At 48.6% G+C, this 20,009-nt stretch overlaps 1 protein-coding gene across 4 annotated transcripts in view; it reads left to right on the top strand.

Moving 5' to 3' along the window:
* POLR3E (RNA polymerase III subunit E) overlaps positions 1-18,272 on the top strand; it is a 32,864-nt gene extending 14,592 nt beyond the window's left edge. For 3 of the 4 annotated variants that reach the window (XM_014592671.2, XM_014592672.2, XM_014592670.2), the window contains 11 exons: positions 55-99; positions 170-261; positions 1,267-1,387; positions 7,813-7,894; positions 9,194-9,253; positions 9,337-9,494; positions 9,875-9,936; positions 10,291-10,805; positions 13,302-13,379; positions 16,986-17,111; positions 17,918-18,272. In XM_014592671.2, the coding sequence (XP_014448157.1) occupies positions 55-99; positions 170-261; positions 1,267-1,387; positions 7,813-7,894; positions 9,194-9,253; positions 9,337-9,494; positions 9,875-9,936; positions 10,291-10,805; positions 13,302-13,379; positions 16,986-17,111; positions 17,918-17,974 (1,396 nt within the window). In that variant the 3' untranslated portion in view covers positions 17,975-18,272. Of the gene's footprint in view, positions 1-54; positions 100-169; positions 262-1,266; positions 1,388-7,812; positions 7,895-9,193; positions 9,254-9,336; positions 9,495-9,874; positions 9,937-10,290; positions 10,806-13,301; positions 13,380-14,198; positions 14,453-16,985; positions 17,112-17,917 lie in introns of those variants that run through there. The other variant, XM_027765398.1, reaches the window with a different exon arrangement.
* Positions 18,273-20,009: the final 1,737 nt, after the last annotated feature.

Here is a 20,009-nt window from a genome sequence, read left to right as displayed (position 1 = left end):
CCTCACCCCAGGCGCCAGGGACCAAGCCATCTGACCCTTACCCTTTCCTCACAGTGAGTACCTCATGATGCTGATGCCACCCAGCCAGGAGGAGGAGAAGTGAGTAGAGGTGGGCTGGACACCCCCTCCAGGCTGACTGCCTCTCACCCATGGCCTTCCTTCTCTGCAGAGACCAGCCCATGGCCCCCAGTAACGTGCTGTCCATGGCCCAGCTGCGCACCCTGCCCCTGGCTGACCAGATCAAGATCCTGATGAAGAATGGTAGGTGGCTGCCCCCAGCCCTCCTAGGGGCCCCAGCCCTGGTGGCTCCTGGGGAAGTGGTGTCTGTGGGAAAGTCTGAGGAACACAGGGTGAGGCCAGAGGCCCCTGTGCCCCCAAGCCTGAGCAGCTTTACAGCTCTGTCCTTATCTGGAAAGTAGTGCACCCCTACACCCTGGAAGCATGGGCCTTTCCCATATGGACCCCCCTGCTGTGTGAGCTCAAGTAGGTCACTAACCTTTCTGAGCCTTAGCTTACCAATGTTTCCTCAGGGCTTACATGAGGATCAGAGAGACGAGGCTTCTGCTGGGCTTAGCCCAGAGCCTTGCATGCACGTGTGAACAGGTCATTCTGACAATGAAGTGTCTTCACCCAGCGCCCTTGCCAGGTGCTGCACAGCAGGGACTGTCTCCATTTCTTGAAGGACTCTGAGCGTCAGACCTTCAGGGACCTGGAGCTGAAGAGTAGCAGACCTGAGCTCGAAGGAGAAGCTGTCTCAGGCCCTGGGTTCTTCCTCTGAGGTCCAGGGCCTGGTGGAGAGGCGAGCTCCCACTGTGATTCAGGCTGCCAGGGCACCAGGCTGGGGCACTTCCTGGAGGGACTCTGGACCCTCCCCAGGCCCTGTCCCTTGCCCATTTGAGCTGTAGGCTCTGGTGCACAGGAATCAGCAGAGCCCAATAGAGACCTGGATTCTGGACCCAGATAGCTCGGGTTTAGATCCTTACTTTGCCATTTACAAGCCAAGTGATCGTGAGTGAGTTTAGAAGCCTTTCTAGACCCGAGTAGTGTCTCCTCATGGGGCACTCCCTCCTACAATCCTTGTAGGGATTCAGCAAATGCAAGTGCCTGGCATTTAGGAAGCCGGTGCATGTCAGCTATATTGTTACTGATGTCGTTGTTATTACTCTTCACATTCTGGGTTATTATGTGAGCTTGAATCTGTACCAGCTTGATGGACAAGAAAGGGCTGGGCCCCTGTTCCTGTTCTAATACCTCCTCTGCCCTCAGTGAAGGTCATGCCTTTTGCCAACTTGATGAGCCTCCTGGGCCCCTCTGTGGACTCTGTGGCTGTTCTGCGTGGCATCCAGAAGGTGGCGATGTTAGTGCAAGGAAACTGGGTGGTGAAGAGGTAAGTTGTCATCTGGTGGAGCACTTGGCTCAAACGTGTAATCTAAATTGTTGACGTTTGCATTTAAATCTGCCCTAGTGCTTGCAGTTTGTCCTGCCTTCAGTCATTTTATGTTAATCCTTTTTGTCTGTTGGATTCTTTTTTATGTTTCTGCTAATTTAGAGATTATCTCTAGACTTTTATTGATTACCTTACAGGTTTCCATGACATATCACACCTTCATATTAATTGCCGCTTTTCACTCTCTTCCAAGACAATTTGCAGATCTCAGGTGGTTTTTATTTATTTATTTTTTTTAATTTGCAGTCATTCACTATACATCAATACATTATACAAAATGAAAATTTCCATTCAGTATGCATTGTATATTGGCTCAATCAAAGATATTACCGTACAGGTTATCATCAACAAATAATTTTCTATTTCTTGTTTCTTATATATTTTGGTTTTATTTCCTCTCCTTGATTCCCTATCTCTCACCCTCTACCAAATCCCCCCTTCTCCCACACTGTCTCTGATGTGTACAGTTGTTTTCCATGCCTTTTTTTGTTCACATTTTATTGATTCACTGGAGATCTTAATTAATTTAAAGACTTTCTTTTCTTTTTTTCTCTTTAAATTTATTTATTTTTACATTAATTCACTATACATCATTACAGCATACAAATGAATTTTCCATCCAAAATACACTGTGTATTGGCTCAGTCAAGCACATCAACATACATGTTATCAGCCAATAATTTTCCAATTCTTATGTCTTGTATACTTTGTTTTTTGTTTTGCCATCCTTGATTCCCTCACCCTCTGCCATGTCGCACCCTCCTCCCACATTGTCTCTGGTATCCATGGTTGCTTTCTATGCCTTCCCCCCCATTTAATTGATTTGCTAATGAACTTAATTAGTCTAAATGTATCCAATAGCTAGCACAGCTGATGTATACCTATACATGAACCCAAGTCTGACTTTATGCATAAACCTCAGCGAGTAGAATGAACATATTATATTATAAAGTAGTACCCAGCTGGGGCTTTATAGCTTACTGCAGTCATCATGTATGCATTTTTTTTTTAAATTTCGATACGAACAGTTTTACTGTTTTTTTTTCTCCTGCAACTTTTTTTTTTTTAATTACTTAACCTTCATTCCCTGAGCATCATCACAACATACTAAATGTGGTTTCCCATCTAAATTTAAAGACTTTCAATAGCAAGTGCAGCTGATAGGTATTTATGAACTCCTGTCTGACTTCAGGCATAAACCTCAGTGAGTAAAGTGAACATGCTATAAAGTAGCTCCTCGCTGGGGCTATATAGCTTACTACAGTCATTAAATAGGCATTAATAGGTATTTTTTAAATGGATTTTTTTAATTAAAAAAGTTTTAGTTTTAATAGATGAAAATCAAAAAATGGTAAGAGAAATTTGCTTAAAATTTAAAGCCAGGATAAAGGAGGTTAGGGCTCAGTTCAGATAGTAGGTAGATGAACCTATCAACAGTTGAAGAGAAGACAAAAATCCTTAAATACAGAAATCAAAGCATCAAATAAAGTCAGTAATGTTTTAGTCAAAAGTCATAAAATTCTATTTTACTAGTTCAGACTCATGTAATTGATCTCTCTTCTATTGAATTTGCAGTGTCACTGTGGTCTGTTTCCATTTAAACTCTGGAAGTTAACATGCAACTCCAGACTCGTCCCTACCATTAGGCTGGCCATTCTCTTGGTTGTTTCTTGTACTCTGATTTCTGTGTGTCCGACTTTAGTTTTCCTGGTATAGCGCTCCCTTCAGCAAGCACTGGTCTAGTGTTGGTAAATTCTTTCAGGTTTTGTTTATCTGAGAATGTTTTTGTCTTTTTTTCCCATATGAAAGATAATCTTGCTGGGTATAGTATTCTTGGTTGAAATTGATTTTCACTTAACACTTTGAATATATTTTCCCATTCCTTCCTTGCTTGCATTGTTTTCCATGAGAGGTCTGATGTTAGCCTTTTGGGATATCCTTTGAAAGTAACTTGACATTGCTGTCTTGCCAATTTTAAGTATCTTGTCTCTGTCTGTGGTTTTGGTCAGTCTGGCTATGATGTGCCTTGGGGAAGATTTTCTTGGGTTGATTCTGTGTGGGGTCCTTTGTATTTCTTGGGTCTGGATATTTGAGTGTCTCTCTAGGTTTGGAAAATTTTCTTCCAGGATTTCATGGAATAGATTATCAATGCTTTTACTAGTCTCTTCGCCTTTTGGGATACTGATGATCCAGATGTTCGGGAGTTTAATGGTATCTAGTGTTATTCATATATTATTCTCATTTTGGGGAGTTATTTTCTCAGTCTTTTTGATGAATTTCTCTAGGTAAAGAGATTCTATCTTCTACATCTGAGATTTGGTCTTCTGCATGATCTAATCTGCTTTTGATATTTTCAGTGGAAGTTTTGATTTCTTGTATTATGGACTTCATCTCTAACAATTCCGTTTTTTTTCTTTTTTATGATGTGTATCTCCTCTTTCAGATAGTGCAAGAACTTCTTCACCTCCTGGAACTTGGTGTCTCTTTTCTCCTGCATCTCTGGAGTTCGTTGTCTCTATTCTCTTGCATCTCTGTTAGCTTTGTCACTATAAATATTTAAAATTCCTTATCTGACATTTCCATGAGTTCCCTTGTATTCTTTTTTTAATGATTTATTTAATTTTATTTATTCATTCATTTATTTTTTAATTTGACCAGAGAGAGAGAGAGAGAGGGAGAGGGAGGAAGTAAGCCACCAGGTCCAGGATTTGAACTGTGGTCAGCCATGTGGGAGTGTCCAGCACCTTAACCACCACACTACTTGCTGGCCCCCTCCCTTGCATTCTTTGTGGAGGAAGAGAAGTTATTCTTTTCCACTAGAGGAGAGATATTTTAGAGATAGTTTCTTGGTTTTTCATATTTCTTATGCCTCTGCAATGGTTTCTGGTCATCTGATGGATTATACGTTTTTTCCTGGTCCCTGGCTAGACTGGGGAGCAGGAGGGTGAAATCTGGGCAAAAGGTCTTCAGTGGTTGAAAAATCAGGATTTTGGGATGAGCAATTGGCATAATGGGTATGTTGCTATGCTCCCAGACCCAGTGGCTTAAACTCTTGCCAGGCGTGTGTGCATATGTGCCCAAGATCCCAAGATGAGAATTGAGGAGAAGGAACTGCGGCGTGACCATCCCCCCTGGGGGGTGATTTCTCGCTTTCTGTCTCTCTGTCTGTCTGGCGAGTGCACGTGCCCTATAGCAAAAACCTCTTCAAAAAAAGTAAAGAAAAATCAGGGTTTTTTATTTTTTATTTACTATGGGTTCTGTGTGCTTGCGAGAGACAGAGAGTGAGCAAGCTAAAGAGAAAGGGCTCCGAGGGAGGATGGCCATGCCATAATCCCTTCTCCATTCTCCTCTCGGGATTTTGGGCACGCATACTCATGGGACCCAGTGTGTTTCTCAAGCTCCCGGATCCAGGACTTGAACTGTGCTCTCAGCCATATGGGGGAATCTATCACCTTCATCAGCATGCCATCTGCTGGCTCGATCTGAGATTATTTTATCTTCCTTTGATCTCATGTGCCATTGTATTTGTATATTTTAGTTCTCTTTGTATTTTAGATCTACTCATACATTTGTCTTTTTATTTTGCTTATTATTCCTTTGGACATCTTTGGAGTTTGTGTCTGGGCTAATTTTCTTCTCCCTAAGGAATGCTGTAGTATTTCCTTTAGTACAGATCTGCTGGTAATGAATTAGCTAGGTTTTTGTTGACCTGGTAATGTGTATTTTGCCTTTGTTCTTAAAAGATATTTTTTAGAATGTAGAATTCTAGGTTGGTGATTATTTTCCTTCTACACATTAGTATAATGCTATTTTAGTCTGACTTCATTGATTCCCTTCCCTCACCAAGTTCACTGTCTAATTCTTGTTCTTTGAAGGTAATCCACCTGTGTTTCCCTCTACTTTTAAGCATTTCTCTTTGTTTTGGACTTCAACAAGCTCATTGAGATGTATCTAATTGTGAATTTCTTTTTACATATCCCATTGGCTCTTGAATTTGTGGCTTGATGTCTTTCAGTAGTTTCTCTTCTCCTGTGATTTTTTTCACCAGCCCATCAGTTTCAAGGGACTAGAACTATGTGTGTGGACTCTCCTAGTGTCTCTAATACCCAGTGTAGTGCTTGGTAAATACAGGTGACTATATTTTATGCAAACTTGAATTTGATTAACTTTAAATGGTAATGTAAAATATACTAATAAAGACTCGTTTTTAAAGTAGTGTAGTGTAAGATAAGCAATCTGACAAACTGAAGTGCTCCTGATTTCTTTTTCAAAAGTAATTGCAAGGGGGGGACCAGTAGTTAGCATAATGGCTATGTCGCTGGACTCCCACATAGTCGACTGCGGTTTGGTTTGCGTCCAGGACCCGGTGGCTTAAAACTCACGCCGGGCGTGTGTGCGTGCGTGCCCAAGATCCCGAGAAGAGAATGGAGGAGAAGGGATTGCGGCATGACCATCCCCCCTGGGGGGTGATTTCTCGCTTTCTATCTCTCTGTCTCTCTCTCTGTCTGTCTGGCGAGCGCACGCACCCTATAGCAAAAACCCTCTCCAAAAAAAAAAGTAATTGCAAGGGGACCAGCAGTTAGCGTAATGACTATGTCACTGGACTCCCACGTAGTGGACTACAGTTCACATCCTGGACCCAGTGGCTTAAAACTCAGGCCGGGCATGTGTGCGTGTGTACCTAAGAATCCCGAGAGGAGAAGGGGTTGCGGCGTGGCCATCCCCCCTGGGGGGTGATTTCTCGCTTTCTATCTCTCTGTCTCTGTCTGTCTGGTGAGCACACGCGCCCTATAGCAAAAACCTCTTAAAAAAAAAAAAAGTAATTGCAAAAAGTCCATCATTTCAGTTGGTTGACTAAAGGCGTTGTGATGCATATTCATGTTACTGCCACACGGTGGCGCCCCTTCACTGGCCAACAGAAGTGCTGTCCTGGGTTACACACAAACTTCTCATAAAGAAGACCTTGGCGTCAGCACATCTGTTGTTAAATGGGACTCCCTGCACATACTTATGCCCTGAATGGATGGATGAAAGCTAGGAAGGCGATTCTGTCGCATGTCTGAGGACGCCAGCTCAGAGAGGTGAAAAGACTTGCCAGTCTTCTTGCAAGGCAGCCACAGAGCCGGGGTAAACCCAAGCTCTGTGCTGCAGACCTGGGCTCTGTCCCTGGTGCACGTGTGCCCTGGGATACTGCCCTTTTCGCCTGCGGCCTGTGTGTGTGGCTTGAGGATGGGGACTCCTGGCCTTGAGCACACTGCCTCCCCAAGCTGTGATGCTGCCCATGCTGGAGGCCTGTGGATGGCAGCCCTTCCATGCCCTGGCCCTTTGTGTCCCTCTGCGGAGATAAAAACAAAACTCGGGCTTTATTCCGTCGCTGTGCCTGGAGCCCTTGTTCTGTGCCACGCACTGTGCTCTCGTTCAGATGGGGTGCATGGCTGGAGACGATGGGGGCACTATGACGGTGAGGCACACTGAACACTGAGGGAGGCCCATGGCATGGACAGGCTCCCTCATCAGCATGGGCTCAGTGGATGCCCGTGGCAGGATGAACACCCCAGGCATGGTCCTTTCCAAAAGTCTGCTGGGGAGGGTGTTGGTAGCTGGTTGCCAGTGGGACTGAACCCCGAGAACAGGGAGAGCTAAGGCACCTGGACTTGGCTGTCCTGGGTGGTGTTTGCTGCTGCTGGGCGTCAGGGCTGTGTCTGGAGCTGGAGTTGAGGTTATGCTGCAGAAACCCTGGGAACTCGATCCCCTGAACATTCGCCCCAGGCCTTCTTTACTCTAAAATCCTATGGCTGGGCCTCTTCCCTCCAAAGGCTTACATTGTGCTGTGCCTCAGGGCCTGACCACAGCCCAGCTTAGCACCAGCCCTCTGACCTCTGACTTTAGCTCACAGGCCCATGTGCACCTCTGGCAGGTAGTACAGGCCTCGTGATTGCTTTGTCACCAGTGTCCCTTGGCATCACGCACACTTTACACTTGCGACTAGTGTGGGACTCTATTCCAAAGAGGTCTGGGTCCACCTTGAGGTTGCCCTCCTCATCTGATCTCCAGCCCCTCCCTGGACATGCAGTATGTCGTGGGGCAGGGCCATTCAGTGTGTGAGTGGTGGGTTGAGAAGGTGGGAGGGACAACTTTGGGGGCTATGGGCCTGCTTCCTTCCCCCATTTGTATACACAGAACCACACTCCTGGGAGCTGCTGGGGCTCAGGCCTGCACTCGGGTGATGCTGGAAAGAGGCCCAAGTTGTTGGGCTGGGCTGGGGGGCGCAGCCTATGAGTCCTGGGCTTCAGCTCAAGTGCCTGGAAGGAGTCGATGGAGGAGGCTAAGCACGGGACTGACCCACGCCTTTCTTTCATTGGCAGCGACATCCTGTACCCCAAGGACTCGTCCAGCCCTCATAGTGGCGTGCCCGCCGACGTGCTCTGCAGGGGTCGGGACTTCGTTGTAAGTGCCCGAGCTCACTGGTCTTCCCACTGGGGTGGGGTGCGAGGTGGGCAGTGGCCCCCAGACAGGGCGATGTGAGGAGGCCACACAGTGGGGTCCCTGGTCTCTGACTGCCTACCTCCTCTCAGAATTCTGGAGGCTCATAGAACTTTAGTTCTTATTGGAGGTCGTGAAAGGGCTGGATTCCACCGACAGATCATGATTTCGTTTGACTTGAGTGGTGGCTTAAAAACACTGCCTTAGTTGTCAGATTTGACAAATCAAAATCTTGATACCAAATCTTCATTCGTGCCTGTACCCTGAGTTTGTGACCTTGGGCTTATGGATCCCTCCTTTCCCTCACCCTGTTTTCGGGTCAGTATCCAGAGCTTAAATCTCATCCACGGCTTTACACCCCAGGGAGGCCTTGAACCCCTGTAGAGCCTGCCTTGACCTTGGAATTGAGCTTTGAGTTTGCTGAAATCAGCCCCTTGGAGTTGTCCATGGTGACCTGGGATGGAGTTGTCCGTGGTGACCTGGAATGAGCTCTTGTGCAGGCCGAGTCGGGCAGGGCAGCCTCTCCTCCCCTCATCCTGGTCGGGTGTGGATGTCGGCAGCTCCTTTGGCAGTGACGCCTGATGCCGTATGATCATCCGGCCCAGAGTGCAGCGAGTGGCCACTCTCAGGCTCACCCACTCAAGCCAGGTGCCACTCGTACTCAGCCGCCATGCCTGTCCCTCCTCTAGTCACACAGAGGCTGTCTTAACAGGGCCTGGGAGAAAGTCTAGGTTGTATTTGAGTTGAGAGGTGACACTCCTCGTGTGTCTCACCCAGGCACCCCCAGAGAGCAATGCAGGGGCCCTGAGAGCTGCTGAGGCAGAGTGGAGATTGTAAGAAGTGGAGAGCTTTTGGAAGGAAGGGGGCCTCTGTTGTGCAGTGCTGCCTGTGCGGGGAGGCTGGGGAAGCCCTTCTGCAGTGTCACCTCCCTGGCTCCTCCCAGTAACCTTGGGAGGCCTTGGTGATGCAGCATGCATGCAGGCACGTGACAAGCGAGGCACCCCTACCCCCACAGAGCGATTGGGTTAGATAGGATGGGGTGGGGCCAGCTGCCCCAGAGAAGACCCTGGTGGTCTTTTACAAAAGAGAGAATAGGAGGTTAAGTTAAAGTGACTGCCCAAGGCCATGTGGCTAGGAGTCAGGGCACTCAAGTCTGTGCCATCCAGCCCTGAACCTTGCTGTCAGGACACTCGTGGGTTAGGGGGGACTGTTTTAGGAGCAGTCACTGCTGTCCCCTGGAATGTGCTGCTTTTCCTCCCTTAGATGTGGAAGTTCACGCAGAGCCGCTGGGTGGTAAGGAAAGAGGTGGCCACGGTGACCAAAGTAAGTGGTGCCTTCGTGATCTGGGGCCGGGCCCGCTGCAGGGGCTGGGCTGGCGGGGCCTCACACTCTGCCCTCCACCTCAGCTCTGCGCTGAGGACGTGAAGGACTTTCTGGAGCACATGGCCGTGGTGAGGATCAACAAAGGCTGGGAGTTCCTACTGCCCTACGACGGCGAGTTCATCAGGAAGCACCCGGACGTTGTCCAGCGGCAGCACATGCTGTGGACGGGCATCCAGGCCAAGTACGGGCAGCCAGGCAGGACCAGCAGGCTGAGCGGCCAGGCAGTGAAGGCCAGCGGGGGCCTGGCACCACCGCCCGTCTCCACGCAGGTGGACGCTGCCTGCTGACCCCCGCATCCTCCCAGCTGCCTCTTCCCTGCTCATCAGGCTGATGGGGGGAGGGGCGGTGGCACTCTTCACTCTGGCCACAGGGCTCTGTGAGCACGGGGCCTGCACACTGCCAGGAGGGGTCTGCAGGGGACGGGACCTGGTGGCTGGCAGAGCCCCAAGCACATGCCATCATTGGTGACCAGCATGTCCTGGGCTGAAGGGGGTGTTGGTACTGTGAGGCAGATGGTGGGGGACGTGGTTTGGCAATCAAAGTGTTTACTCTTTCTTTCAGGTTAGAGAAAGTCTATAACCTTGTCAAGGAAACCATGCCAAAGAAGCCAGAGGGACAATCAGGTGTGTAAGGGGCTCTCACTGTGGCCACTCCTGAGTCTCCTCATCCTGCTGCCCACCTTGTTGGGCTCTGGTCCAGGCCTGAGACACACTGACCCTGCCGGGTGCCTGGCAGGCAGGGGGCAGGAGGAGCTGCTGGAGAGAACCCACAGGGCCTGCTCTACCTGCTCTGAGCCGGGGCGCTTGACTCCCCTGGTTCTGCTGCTTCCTTCTTTGCTGGCTAAGTGCCCCGAGTGAGTGGGAGTGAAAGGTATCACTGGGCCTCGTGCTTCAGCCTCAGCTGTCTGTGGGATGGACGGGGTTGTCCCAGGGCAGAGTGGTCTCAGCCTCCCTGATCAATGCTGCCTTTCCCTGCAGGGCCTGCTGGGCTAGTCTCTGGAGACCAGCGGGTCCAAGTGGCCAGAACCAAGGCCCAGCAGAACCATGCCTTGCTGGAACGGGAGCTGCAGCGGCGGAAGGAACAGGCCCGGGTGTCAGCAGTCCTGCCTGGTGTGCGGATCAAGGAGGAGCCAGTGAGTGAGGAGGAGGAGGAGCAGGAGGCTGCGGAGGAGGAGCCCATGGACACTTCACCCAGCGGCGGCCTCAGCAGCAGGCTGGCCAACGGGCTACCTGCCGGACGAGCTGCTGGTGGGGACAGCTTCAATGGGCACCCACCCCCGGGCTGTGCCAACACTCCTGTGGCCCGGGAACTGAAGGCCTTTGTGGAGGCCACCTTCCAGAGACAGTTTGTGCTCACGCTGAGCGAACTGAAGCGCCTCTTCAACCTGCACCTAGCCAGCCTGCCCCCGGGCCACTTGCTCTTCAGCGGCATCTCAGACCGCATGCTGCAGGACACGGTGCTGGCCGCCGGGTGCAAGCAGATACTGGTGCCTGTAAGTAGAGCTGCCCTTGCTGGACCAGGCGGCAGAACTAGGGTGCCATGAGCCTCTTGGGGGCTGCTGGGCAGACAGCATCTTCCCTGGCAGAAGAGAGCTTTGGGGAGAAGGCTGCTCACCGTGGGAGCAGCCCGGGTACCTGAAGAGGGAGCCTGCTGTTTGGAGGCTGTGCGGAGCATGGGGCTGTGCAGGGCACCCTTGGTGTGACTCCTTTCGGGTGGGGGCTGCGTGTGACCATGGCCTCGTCAGCCTCTCCAAGGCTGTGTCCACCCCCAAAGTGGAGGAACATTGGCTTATGTGTCTTAGAACTGTGGCAAGGGCTGAATAAGGTGTCTAAAGACCTATCCTGCTGCCTGACCTAGAGCGGGGCCTCCACAAACATGGTCTCCTCTGGTGTCTAACCCTGTCCTGATGGCACCTCACTGTCTCCTGCCAGCTCTGCCATTTCCAGAATGGTTTCGCCTCTGACTCCATTTGATCCTCTCTGCAACCTGCAGATTAACTGAGGTTCTGAGAAGTGACATGAGCTTGTTTAAAGGTCGCATACTTGAGAGATGGTTCAGCTGGAATCCGCACCTCACTAGAGTGGCTCTGGGTCCTTTCTGCTTCCACTGAGGGGAGCTGAGTGCCACCCCAGAGTGCTGTCAGTGCCCCAACTTGTGTCCCATCAGCATTCTGGTGCCAGGCCTTGTGGGTGATGGGCTGCTCTCCTGCCAGCAGAGGGGCACTGTGTGGAGGAGATGGGATAGAGGGTGTGGGAGACTGTCCCCCTTGGCCAAGGAGGAAGAGGGAGGGCCAGGTCCTAGCCCGAGGAAGGCTGCCCTGGCTTTCTTCTCCCAGGTCCTGCCTAGACCTGGCAACAGATGGGGTGGGGCGGGAGTGGCTGTCTCTTCAGAAGGGAGTGGTGATGTCTCCAGGGCCAAGAACAGGAGCACTTCCGGCCTTGCTGGTGTCCTGTGGGCAAGGCCTGTCCCCATGTACATGCAAAACAGAATTAGGAGAGCAGGCCCTGGCTCCTGAGTTGGCTGGGCTCTCGGGGACCTGGCCCTGCTGGCAGGAGCTTTCTGGTGAGGTCTGGTGAGGAAGACCTGGGCTTCCCACCCAGCAGGTGGTCCCTCTCTCAGGCTCACCTTTCTCTGAGCTGGGCTAGGCAAGGGAAGGGCACTTGCCTGATGTCAGCAAGGTCATCCTGGGCCGCTGGAGTGGACAGAGCTCACCAAGTTGGAGGTGCTCTCAGGTCCCCCCATCCCAGGACCTGCTCTAGCTGTGCGTCTTCCTTGAGGAGGGGTTAGTTCTGTGGAAGGCCCGAGGCCCTTCTGGAGCTCTCCTTATGATCCTGACAGGGGACCTATCATAGGCATGTTTGGGAGGGAAGAGACCTCAGTTCTGTTTAACCTCCTCAATTTTTGGTTTGGGGGCTTTTTCTTGTATGCGTTGTGGCATTTTTTTAGATAGGGTCTTGCTGTGTCACGTCACAATCCTGTCTCGACCTCCCCAGGTAGCTGGGAGTACCAGGCACGTGCTGTCACGCCCGACTTTAGGGTGGGCTGGGCACCAAAGCCATGCCTCCCATGTGTCCTCAGCCTGCCGAGTAGCAGTGTCTGCCATCATGTACTACTGCAGCTGGGCCTGTCCTTTTACAGACGCAAGCTGAGGCCTAGGGAGAGTGAGTTGACTTGCAAAGACGAGTTTAGCTCCTGGCCGTGCTGCTTACTAGCTGTGTGACCACAGATAAGCTGCACGTCTCAGCTTATGCTTCCTTGTGCTTCCTCTCCCACTCGGTTCGGTGATTGAATGAGATTGTGCATTTAGGGCTCCACGTGGTAGTACCAGCCTTGTTTCTAGTGTGGAGCCCGGACTGGATCCCGCTGTACCAGGTGTCTCCTTTTCTGTCCCCTTTTCAGGTACCCAGGCTTGTGCCACCCTTTCCCTGAACATGGGTTCAGACCCTGCTGACCCAAGTGGCATGGATGGATTGGCACCTGGGACCAGGCCTCTGACCCACACTGACTTCCCACTGTCCTTGTAGGAAGCAGTTGAAAGGCATCCTTGGGTACCCCTGAGGAGTTAGGGGGGAGTGGGTGCTTCCCAAAACACTTCTGAGGGTTGACACCTTAGGGTGGGGGACACTGGATGGAAAAGCAGAGAGAGGAGCTAATGCCAGGCTAACAGGAAGTCAGACAGACCTGGCCTCTCCACCACACCGGTACCCCTGTGGGCCTTAGGGTGGGCATTTCACCAGGCATGCCGGGCTATTTTCTCAGGGACGCTCTGGGAGGCTGCTGGGGTGTGACTGGCCTCCTCCCCACGTAAGACGAGAACACAGACACAGTTCTGTGGCTGCCCAAGTCCCCCTAGCTAGTGAGAGGCCAGAGCTGGGATTGGAACTCACATTCTTAGAACTGGGCTAGTGCAGGCAAGGAGGGCTGAGGCAGGCAAAGCAGATAGATCCTTGTGGTAAAGACCAACCAACTCAAGCCTGGCCTCCGTCAGTTTCCCCCACAGACTGCTGCTTCCCCGGACGAGCAGAAGGTGTTTGCCCTCTGGGAGTCTGGAGACATGAACGACCAGGTGAGGTGATCTTGGCTGCCGTTTTTTCACAAGAGCAGGGGTTTCTGAAGGCCAAGGCCTTTAGGGGAGATGCAGACCTGGAGTGTGGTCATGTATGTGTAAGATTTTCCAGCTAGTCCCAATTTAAATTCTATTTCACATCTGTAGGCCATCAAAATAGGCTGGATGTGCCAATAGTTGGAGCCTAAAGTGCTATTTCCCAAAAGCCAGCCTGTGTTGCATCAGAATCACCTTTTAAGAACTGTGTCAATTTCTGGGGCCAGCCCCAGAGAGCTGGTTCTCTTCAGTAGGCGTGAAGTGGTGCCCTATGTATTGAGATTTCTGCTGAGCTCCCTGGGAGACTCTGAATCCTAGTGGGCTTGCAAATCACTGCTGAGCCATTTTTCAGGTGGCCTTTGGCAGCAGGAAAGAACTCCTTACCTGATCTGATCTCAGAGCTTGGGTTTCTAGGTTAGAGAAATTTCCTCTAGTCACACCAGGCAGGGACAGTCACAGGTGTCCAGTGGACAGGGACGGCAGCAGGGCCGTGTGTGTGGAGTACAGCGTCAGGGACCCTGAGGGCCAGTTTTCCTTAAATCATGAGCTTGCTTAAACTTTAAGATTTGCTTGTAGAAACACCTATCGGCCTGTCCTTTTCTAGGTTCTGCTGCTCAGGCATAGGGAGAAAGGGAGTGGGCCAAGGCCCTGCTTACCGTCTGTTCCCTTTACCTCTCAGAGGGAGCCGAGTGGCTCTCTGGGACTGTGAAAGGGTTGTGGGAGATCAGGGGCAGCTCAGAACAGGCCCTCCTGAGCAGACCTGTGTGTTTTTGGCCAGAACAGATGGCATCTTTTGATAACTAGAAGAAAAAGAATAGTAAATGTCCATTTTCAAGTATCAGACAAGACTAAAAGGTTTCTGGGGACACCATCTCCTGTTTTGCCGGCCCCAACTCGCACTCCTCAGAGGTAATCCCCTTTTTAACTACTAGATAGCACTAAAAGAGTTACCACCATGTTTTAAATTATTATTTTATTTTTTCTATGGTGGAGAGAAACAGGCAGCATCTCCAACAGGGTGTTCATGCTACAATCCACCCCCAGCCCATGCTGGATCAGGGTACCTGCATGCACAGTGTTCTCAGGGAGGTCTCCAGGTGTGAAGCTGGAACCTTCTGCATGGGGCCACCTTTGGCCCATACTGCTGATTCTTTCCCTGTACTGCTGGCCATGTCAGCTTGACACTGACGGGCTCCATCGTAGTGAGTGAGGACATAGCTCTCAGTTGTCTTGTAGAGAGGTTTAGGTAGATAGCTTGTGACTATCTTATTAGTTAAGTCAGGTTTTTTTTTGAGAGATTTTTGCTATAGGGCATGTGCACTCACCTGAAAGACAGAGAGACGGAGACAGAAAGCGAGAAATCATTCCCCAGCAAGGATGGCCACTCCACAATCCCTTCTCTTCCATTCTCCTCTTGGGATCTTGGGCATGCATGCACATGTGCCCAGAGTGAATGGTCGACTACATGGGAGTCCAGCGACATGGCTCTCTGGGACTGTGAAAGGGTTGTGGGAGATCAGGGGCAGCTCAGAACAGGCCCTCCTGAGCAGACCTGTGTGTTTTTGGCCAGAACAGATGGCATCTTTTGATAACTAGAAGAAAAAGAATAGTAAATGTCCATTTTCAAGTATCAGACAAGACTAAAAGGTTTCTGGGGACACCATCTCCTGTTTTGCCGGCCCCAACTCGCACTCCTCAGAGGTAATCCCCTTTTTAACTACTAGATAGCACTAAAAGAGTTACCACCATGTTTTAAATTATTATTTTATTTTTTCTATGGTGGAGAGAAACAGGCAGCATCTCCAACAGGGTGTTCATGCTACAATCCACCCCCAGCCCATGCTGGATCAGGGTACCTGCATGCACAGTGTTCTCAGGGAGGTCTCCAGGTGTGAAGCTGGAACCTTCTGCATGGGGCCACCTTTGGCCCATACTGCTGATTCTTTCCCTGTACTGCTGGCCATGTCAGCTTGACACTGACGGGCTCCATCGTAGTGAGTGAGGACATAGCTCTCAGTTGTCTTGTAGAGAGGTTTAGGTAGATAGCTTGTGACTATCTTATTAGTTAAGTCAGGTTTTTTTTTGAGAGATTTTTGCTATAGGGCATGTGCACTCACCTGAAAGACAGAGAGACGGAGACAGAAAGCGAGAAATCATTCCCCAGCAAGGATGGCCACTCCACAATCCCTTCTCTTCCATTCTCCTCTTGGGATCTTGGGCATGCATGCACATGTGCCCAGAGTGAATGGTCGACTACATGGGAGTCCAGCGACATAGCCATTACACCAACTGCTGGTCCCATTTATAGCATCTTAACTGAATGAACTAAATATTTGTTCAATACAGGGCCAATGTCAGTATGATAGTGTGTTTCTTTTTTCCTACTACTTCTGTGTTCACTTGCATAATTTCTGTGCACATGCAAACCAACGCTAGTGCCTTTCTGGGTCTGATTCCTTGGAAGCTACTTCACTGCCTCCTGCTTCTCCAGCATGACTAGTTCTCCTGAGTGTGTTGCTGGCTTCTAGAATTTTTGGTTTTTCACTTTTAGATTCTAAGGGGGGCAAAGGCGTTATCTGCATTCTTTTAAATCTTAAGATGGCGTTTGCCCTCAGGTCTTATTATTTATCTAGGACTCAAATTTTAAAGGGCAAATAATTTTCTCTCTGAATAAATTTTTCCATTGTTACCAGTTTTTTTTTTCCCCAAAATTGAATTGTGTGGGGCTTCCTTCCTTTTTTTTAAAATAATTATTTACTTAATTTTATTTATCACTATTATTATTCTTTTAATTTGACTAGAGAGAGAGAGAGAAAGTAAGAAAGCAAGCCACCAGGTTCAAGCCTCAAACTACTATTATCCACGTGGGAGTCCAGAGCACCACCTGCGAGCCCCATCTTTGTCTTTTACGTTTGACCCATATTCCTCCCTTTTATTCCAAATTGGAGATTTTTAAAATTATTATTCTCTACATGAGGGCAGTTTCAGACAAACTTTGGCATGGGTCCTTGTTGTACTAGACAGGTTGTTATCTGAAAATCTGGTGATAATTTCTATACTGTGTTATCTCAGAGTTCTCATCGCAATCTTTTTTCATTTAGACATTTTCTGCCTTTGGGGGATCTCAGCTATGTTCTGATTATCCAAGGGTGTAGTGTATTTTGTGGCATCCTGTTTGATGGATGCAGTGGCAAGTTTGTGTGTCAAGACTTGAAGCCTGTTTTGACACTTCCCGTCCCTTCCCCCATCTGCGGTTTATTTAATAGACTGTGGCTCCCCTACCTGCTGTATCAGGCGTCACTCCTGTGCTTTGCATGCAGAAGTTGAAGGTCTACCTTCTCTGATGTCCCTTCAGCAGCTCTTTGGTTCTCATATGCATACACCTTCATTTCTGGACCTGCACAGACTACAAATTGGCCAAACTGGCTCATCTTTAGCTGCAGTGCTGTGAGCGAGGACTTTTATCAGAAACTGCATGTGGCATTAAGGTCCATAGTTTGGGTGTCTTGGTTGGGAATGTGTCTCTTTGAAGTCCCTGTTTCCTATAATAACTTGTTTTTGCTACTGAAGCATCGACAGGTTTTGCTTGAAATTTTTTCCAAAAATTACCGGGTACGTCGGAACATGATCCAGTCTCGGTTGACTCAAGAGTGTGGAGAAGATCTCAGTAAACAGGAGGTGGATAAAGTGCTAAAGGTACATCTGTTTTGTGCTTAGCAATCTCCAGAGCCTCTGGGCTTTTGCTCTGACCACTAACTTAAGAATGAGGGAGGCACCCATGACCATCCGTGTCGTGGATGGAGGTGGCAGTGTGTGAGAAGGACTTGAGTTGGGTGTTTTCCTCCCAGGTGTATGTTAAGTCAAGCTTCTTTAGCCCTCTTCCCAGCCAGGGCTGATCTGGCATTGGTTTGTGTTGGGGGTTGGGAACATGCAAGAGGACGAACTTCTTCAAGTGGAAAGTCTAATGTGACAGGGCCTCGACTAGGATCCTAACTCCACTCCCTTCTGAATTTGAATTCCTCTCATGATTACTGTCATGGCCACGTATTAACACTTGTATCCAGTAGAATCAATTCTTAAATGTGGTTTATTGACTTGGAGGGTTTATTGGCTGTCCGAAATGTGAAAACACTAGTGTACCACCTACAGTGCTTTTTTGGACAGACTGTAGTGCATATACTGTATTTGTGGAAACACCAAAACACAGAAAGCCAGTGACAGTTTCCATATGTTTTGATCTGTTGTCCTAAACATCTAAGGCAATAAAGATACAGTATTTACTAAGCTCCTTTGTACTGGTCAGCTTATTAATAAAGTACACTCATTTTATGGTCCTCACTCCGAAAGTGTTCCTGAGGAAAGCGTGTCCCAAGGTCCAAACATGGAGTACACCGTGTAGGCTACCCATTAGTCGTAAGTCATGTTTTGCTATTCAGGACAGAATGCCGTGGCCACATTCCCTGCTAATGTCAGCCCTTACCTGTCTCTCTCTCTGTTCCTAGGACTGCTGTGTAAGCTATGGTGGCATGTGGTACCTTAAAGGGACAGTACAGTCTTGACAGTAGTAGTGAACCACTAACCCAGTGAATCCAAGCCCAAGAAGGACGGCGGAGCCGGAAGTAGAGTCTCTACTTGCTTCAGGAGACACGGAGCAAGAGGAACTGACCATCTCCCGGCCTGTGGCATTGCATGGTCCGTGGACAGAGGGGATCACACTCAGCCAGCAGCAGGGGCCGCACAGTGAGATCGCTCCCAGAGGAGACCAGCTGGGACCTTCTTTGCAGTACAGTTTGAAATTCCTGGTGTATTTTGCTTATTATTTGGTTTCATTCTCATAATAAAGAGAGTGTACCCTGACATGGGCAAGATGATGAAAATCATGGTTTAATATTTTTTTTTTTAAACTTAATGCCAACAAGGTCTGAGTTATGTTTACAAGATGATGAAAACCTCATGGTTTTTAATATATACAATGCCTAGAAGCCAATATTTAGTCTTTGGATTATCTCTCTGCTAAGACCTCTGCCAATTTCATTAAACAAACCAAATTGAATTGTTTCACTGTTGGGTTCCCGTGGCCACTTTACCTTTTACACCAACTCACTTTACGTAGCAGTGTCAGCTGTTTACATGAACCATAGCAAAAAGAGTGAGGATAAAATCCATCTACTCTTAATGTTTGCAGAGGGATGCTGATAAAACCAGGTAAGTATGAAACAATGTACAAGTGAGGCTCTCACACTTTGATGTAAAAAATTTCTATTTTGTGTATTTTTAAAATAAATGCTAACACTAAACTGGCTGCCTGGTGCTGCTCTCTTGAGGTGGTTACAAAAAGGCACTGTGCTCACAGAGCCTGGAGCACACTGGGAGGGCAGGGAGCCGAGGGAGGGAGGACTCTGGAGCAGAGCTGTCTAGTAAAGACATTCAAGTCACCTTCCAAGTTTCTGGTAGCCATGTTAAAATGGTAAAAAGAGGTTAAGTTTTAATGTACTGAGCCCTAGATATCTAAAATGGCAACATGTAATCAAAAAGTTAGTATTTTATGTTATTTTGGGACCAGCAGATGGCATAATGGTTATGTTGCCAGACTCCTCCTACGTAGTTGACCATGGTTCAAGTCCCGGCTTAAAATTCACGTGCACTTGTGCATGCCCGAGATCTCGAGAGGAGAATGGAGAAGGAATTGCAGCGTGGCCACCTCCACAAGGGGATGATTCCTCACTTTCCATCTCTCTGTCTCTTGTCTCTCTGGTTGACACCCAATAGCAAAAATATCTTTCAATAAAAAAGTTTTTTTTTTTAAGAATTATTTAATTTTATTCATTATGATTATTATCATTGTTGTTATCTTAATTTGACCAGAGAGAGAAGGTGAGAAAGCAAGCTGCCAGATCTGGGACTCAAACCACAGCTGGCCATATGGGAGTCCAGCACCTCAACCACCACACCACCTGTGGGCACCAATAAAAAAGTATCTTATCTTCTTTTTTTGTACTAAATTGTCAAAATCTGGCATTTCAGACCTCCAAGGTGCTCTCATTTTTTTAATTATTTAATTTTGTTAATTATTTTTAAACTTGCCATAGGGCACGTGTACTCACTAGAGAGACCGAAAGTAAGCCGCCAGGTCCAGAACATGAACCACTGTCAGCCATGTGGGAGTCCAGCACCTTAATCACCGTGCCACCTACTGACCTTCGACTAGCCACAGTTTAAGTACTCGGGTGTCACATGTGACTGGTGGTGACTGTTGGACAGTAGGACCCTGGAAGATGATGGGGGGGCAAATAAGAGTAAGTTGAGTGAGCAGTGCATTTTGCTACATAATTAATGCTTTTGCCATAATCTTTTTTTATTTTTAAAGAGTTAATGTTATTCATTCATTCATTCATTTTCATTTGACCAGAGAAAGACACACAGAGGAAAATGAGAAAGCAAGCCACCAGGTCGGAACTCGAACTATCGTTGGCCATCTGGGAGTGTCCAACACCTTAATCACCATGCCACCTGCTGGCCCATAATCTTATATTTGACAATATAGTTATTGCTCAGAGTTTGTGTTTGTTCATTTTTTAAATTTTTTTTTTTTTT

This window comes from Tupaia chinensis, unplaced genomic scaffold (genome assembly GCF_000334495.1).
Source record: "Tupaia chinensis unplaced genomic scaffold, TupChi_1.0 Scaffold138136_1, whole genome shotgun sequence".
In the NCBI taxonomy this organism is placed as follows: domain Eukaryota; kingdom Metazoa; phylum Chordata; class Mammalia; order Scandentia; family Tupaiidae; genus Tupaia; species Tupaia belangeri.
The sequence above is the reverse complement of the archived record's forward strand: the minus strand, read 5'-3'. Positions and strand labels throughout refer to the sequence as shown.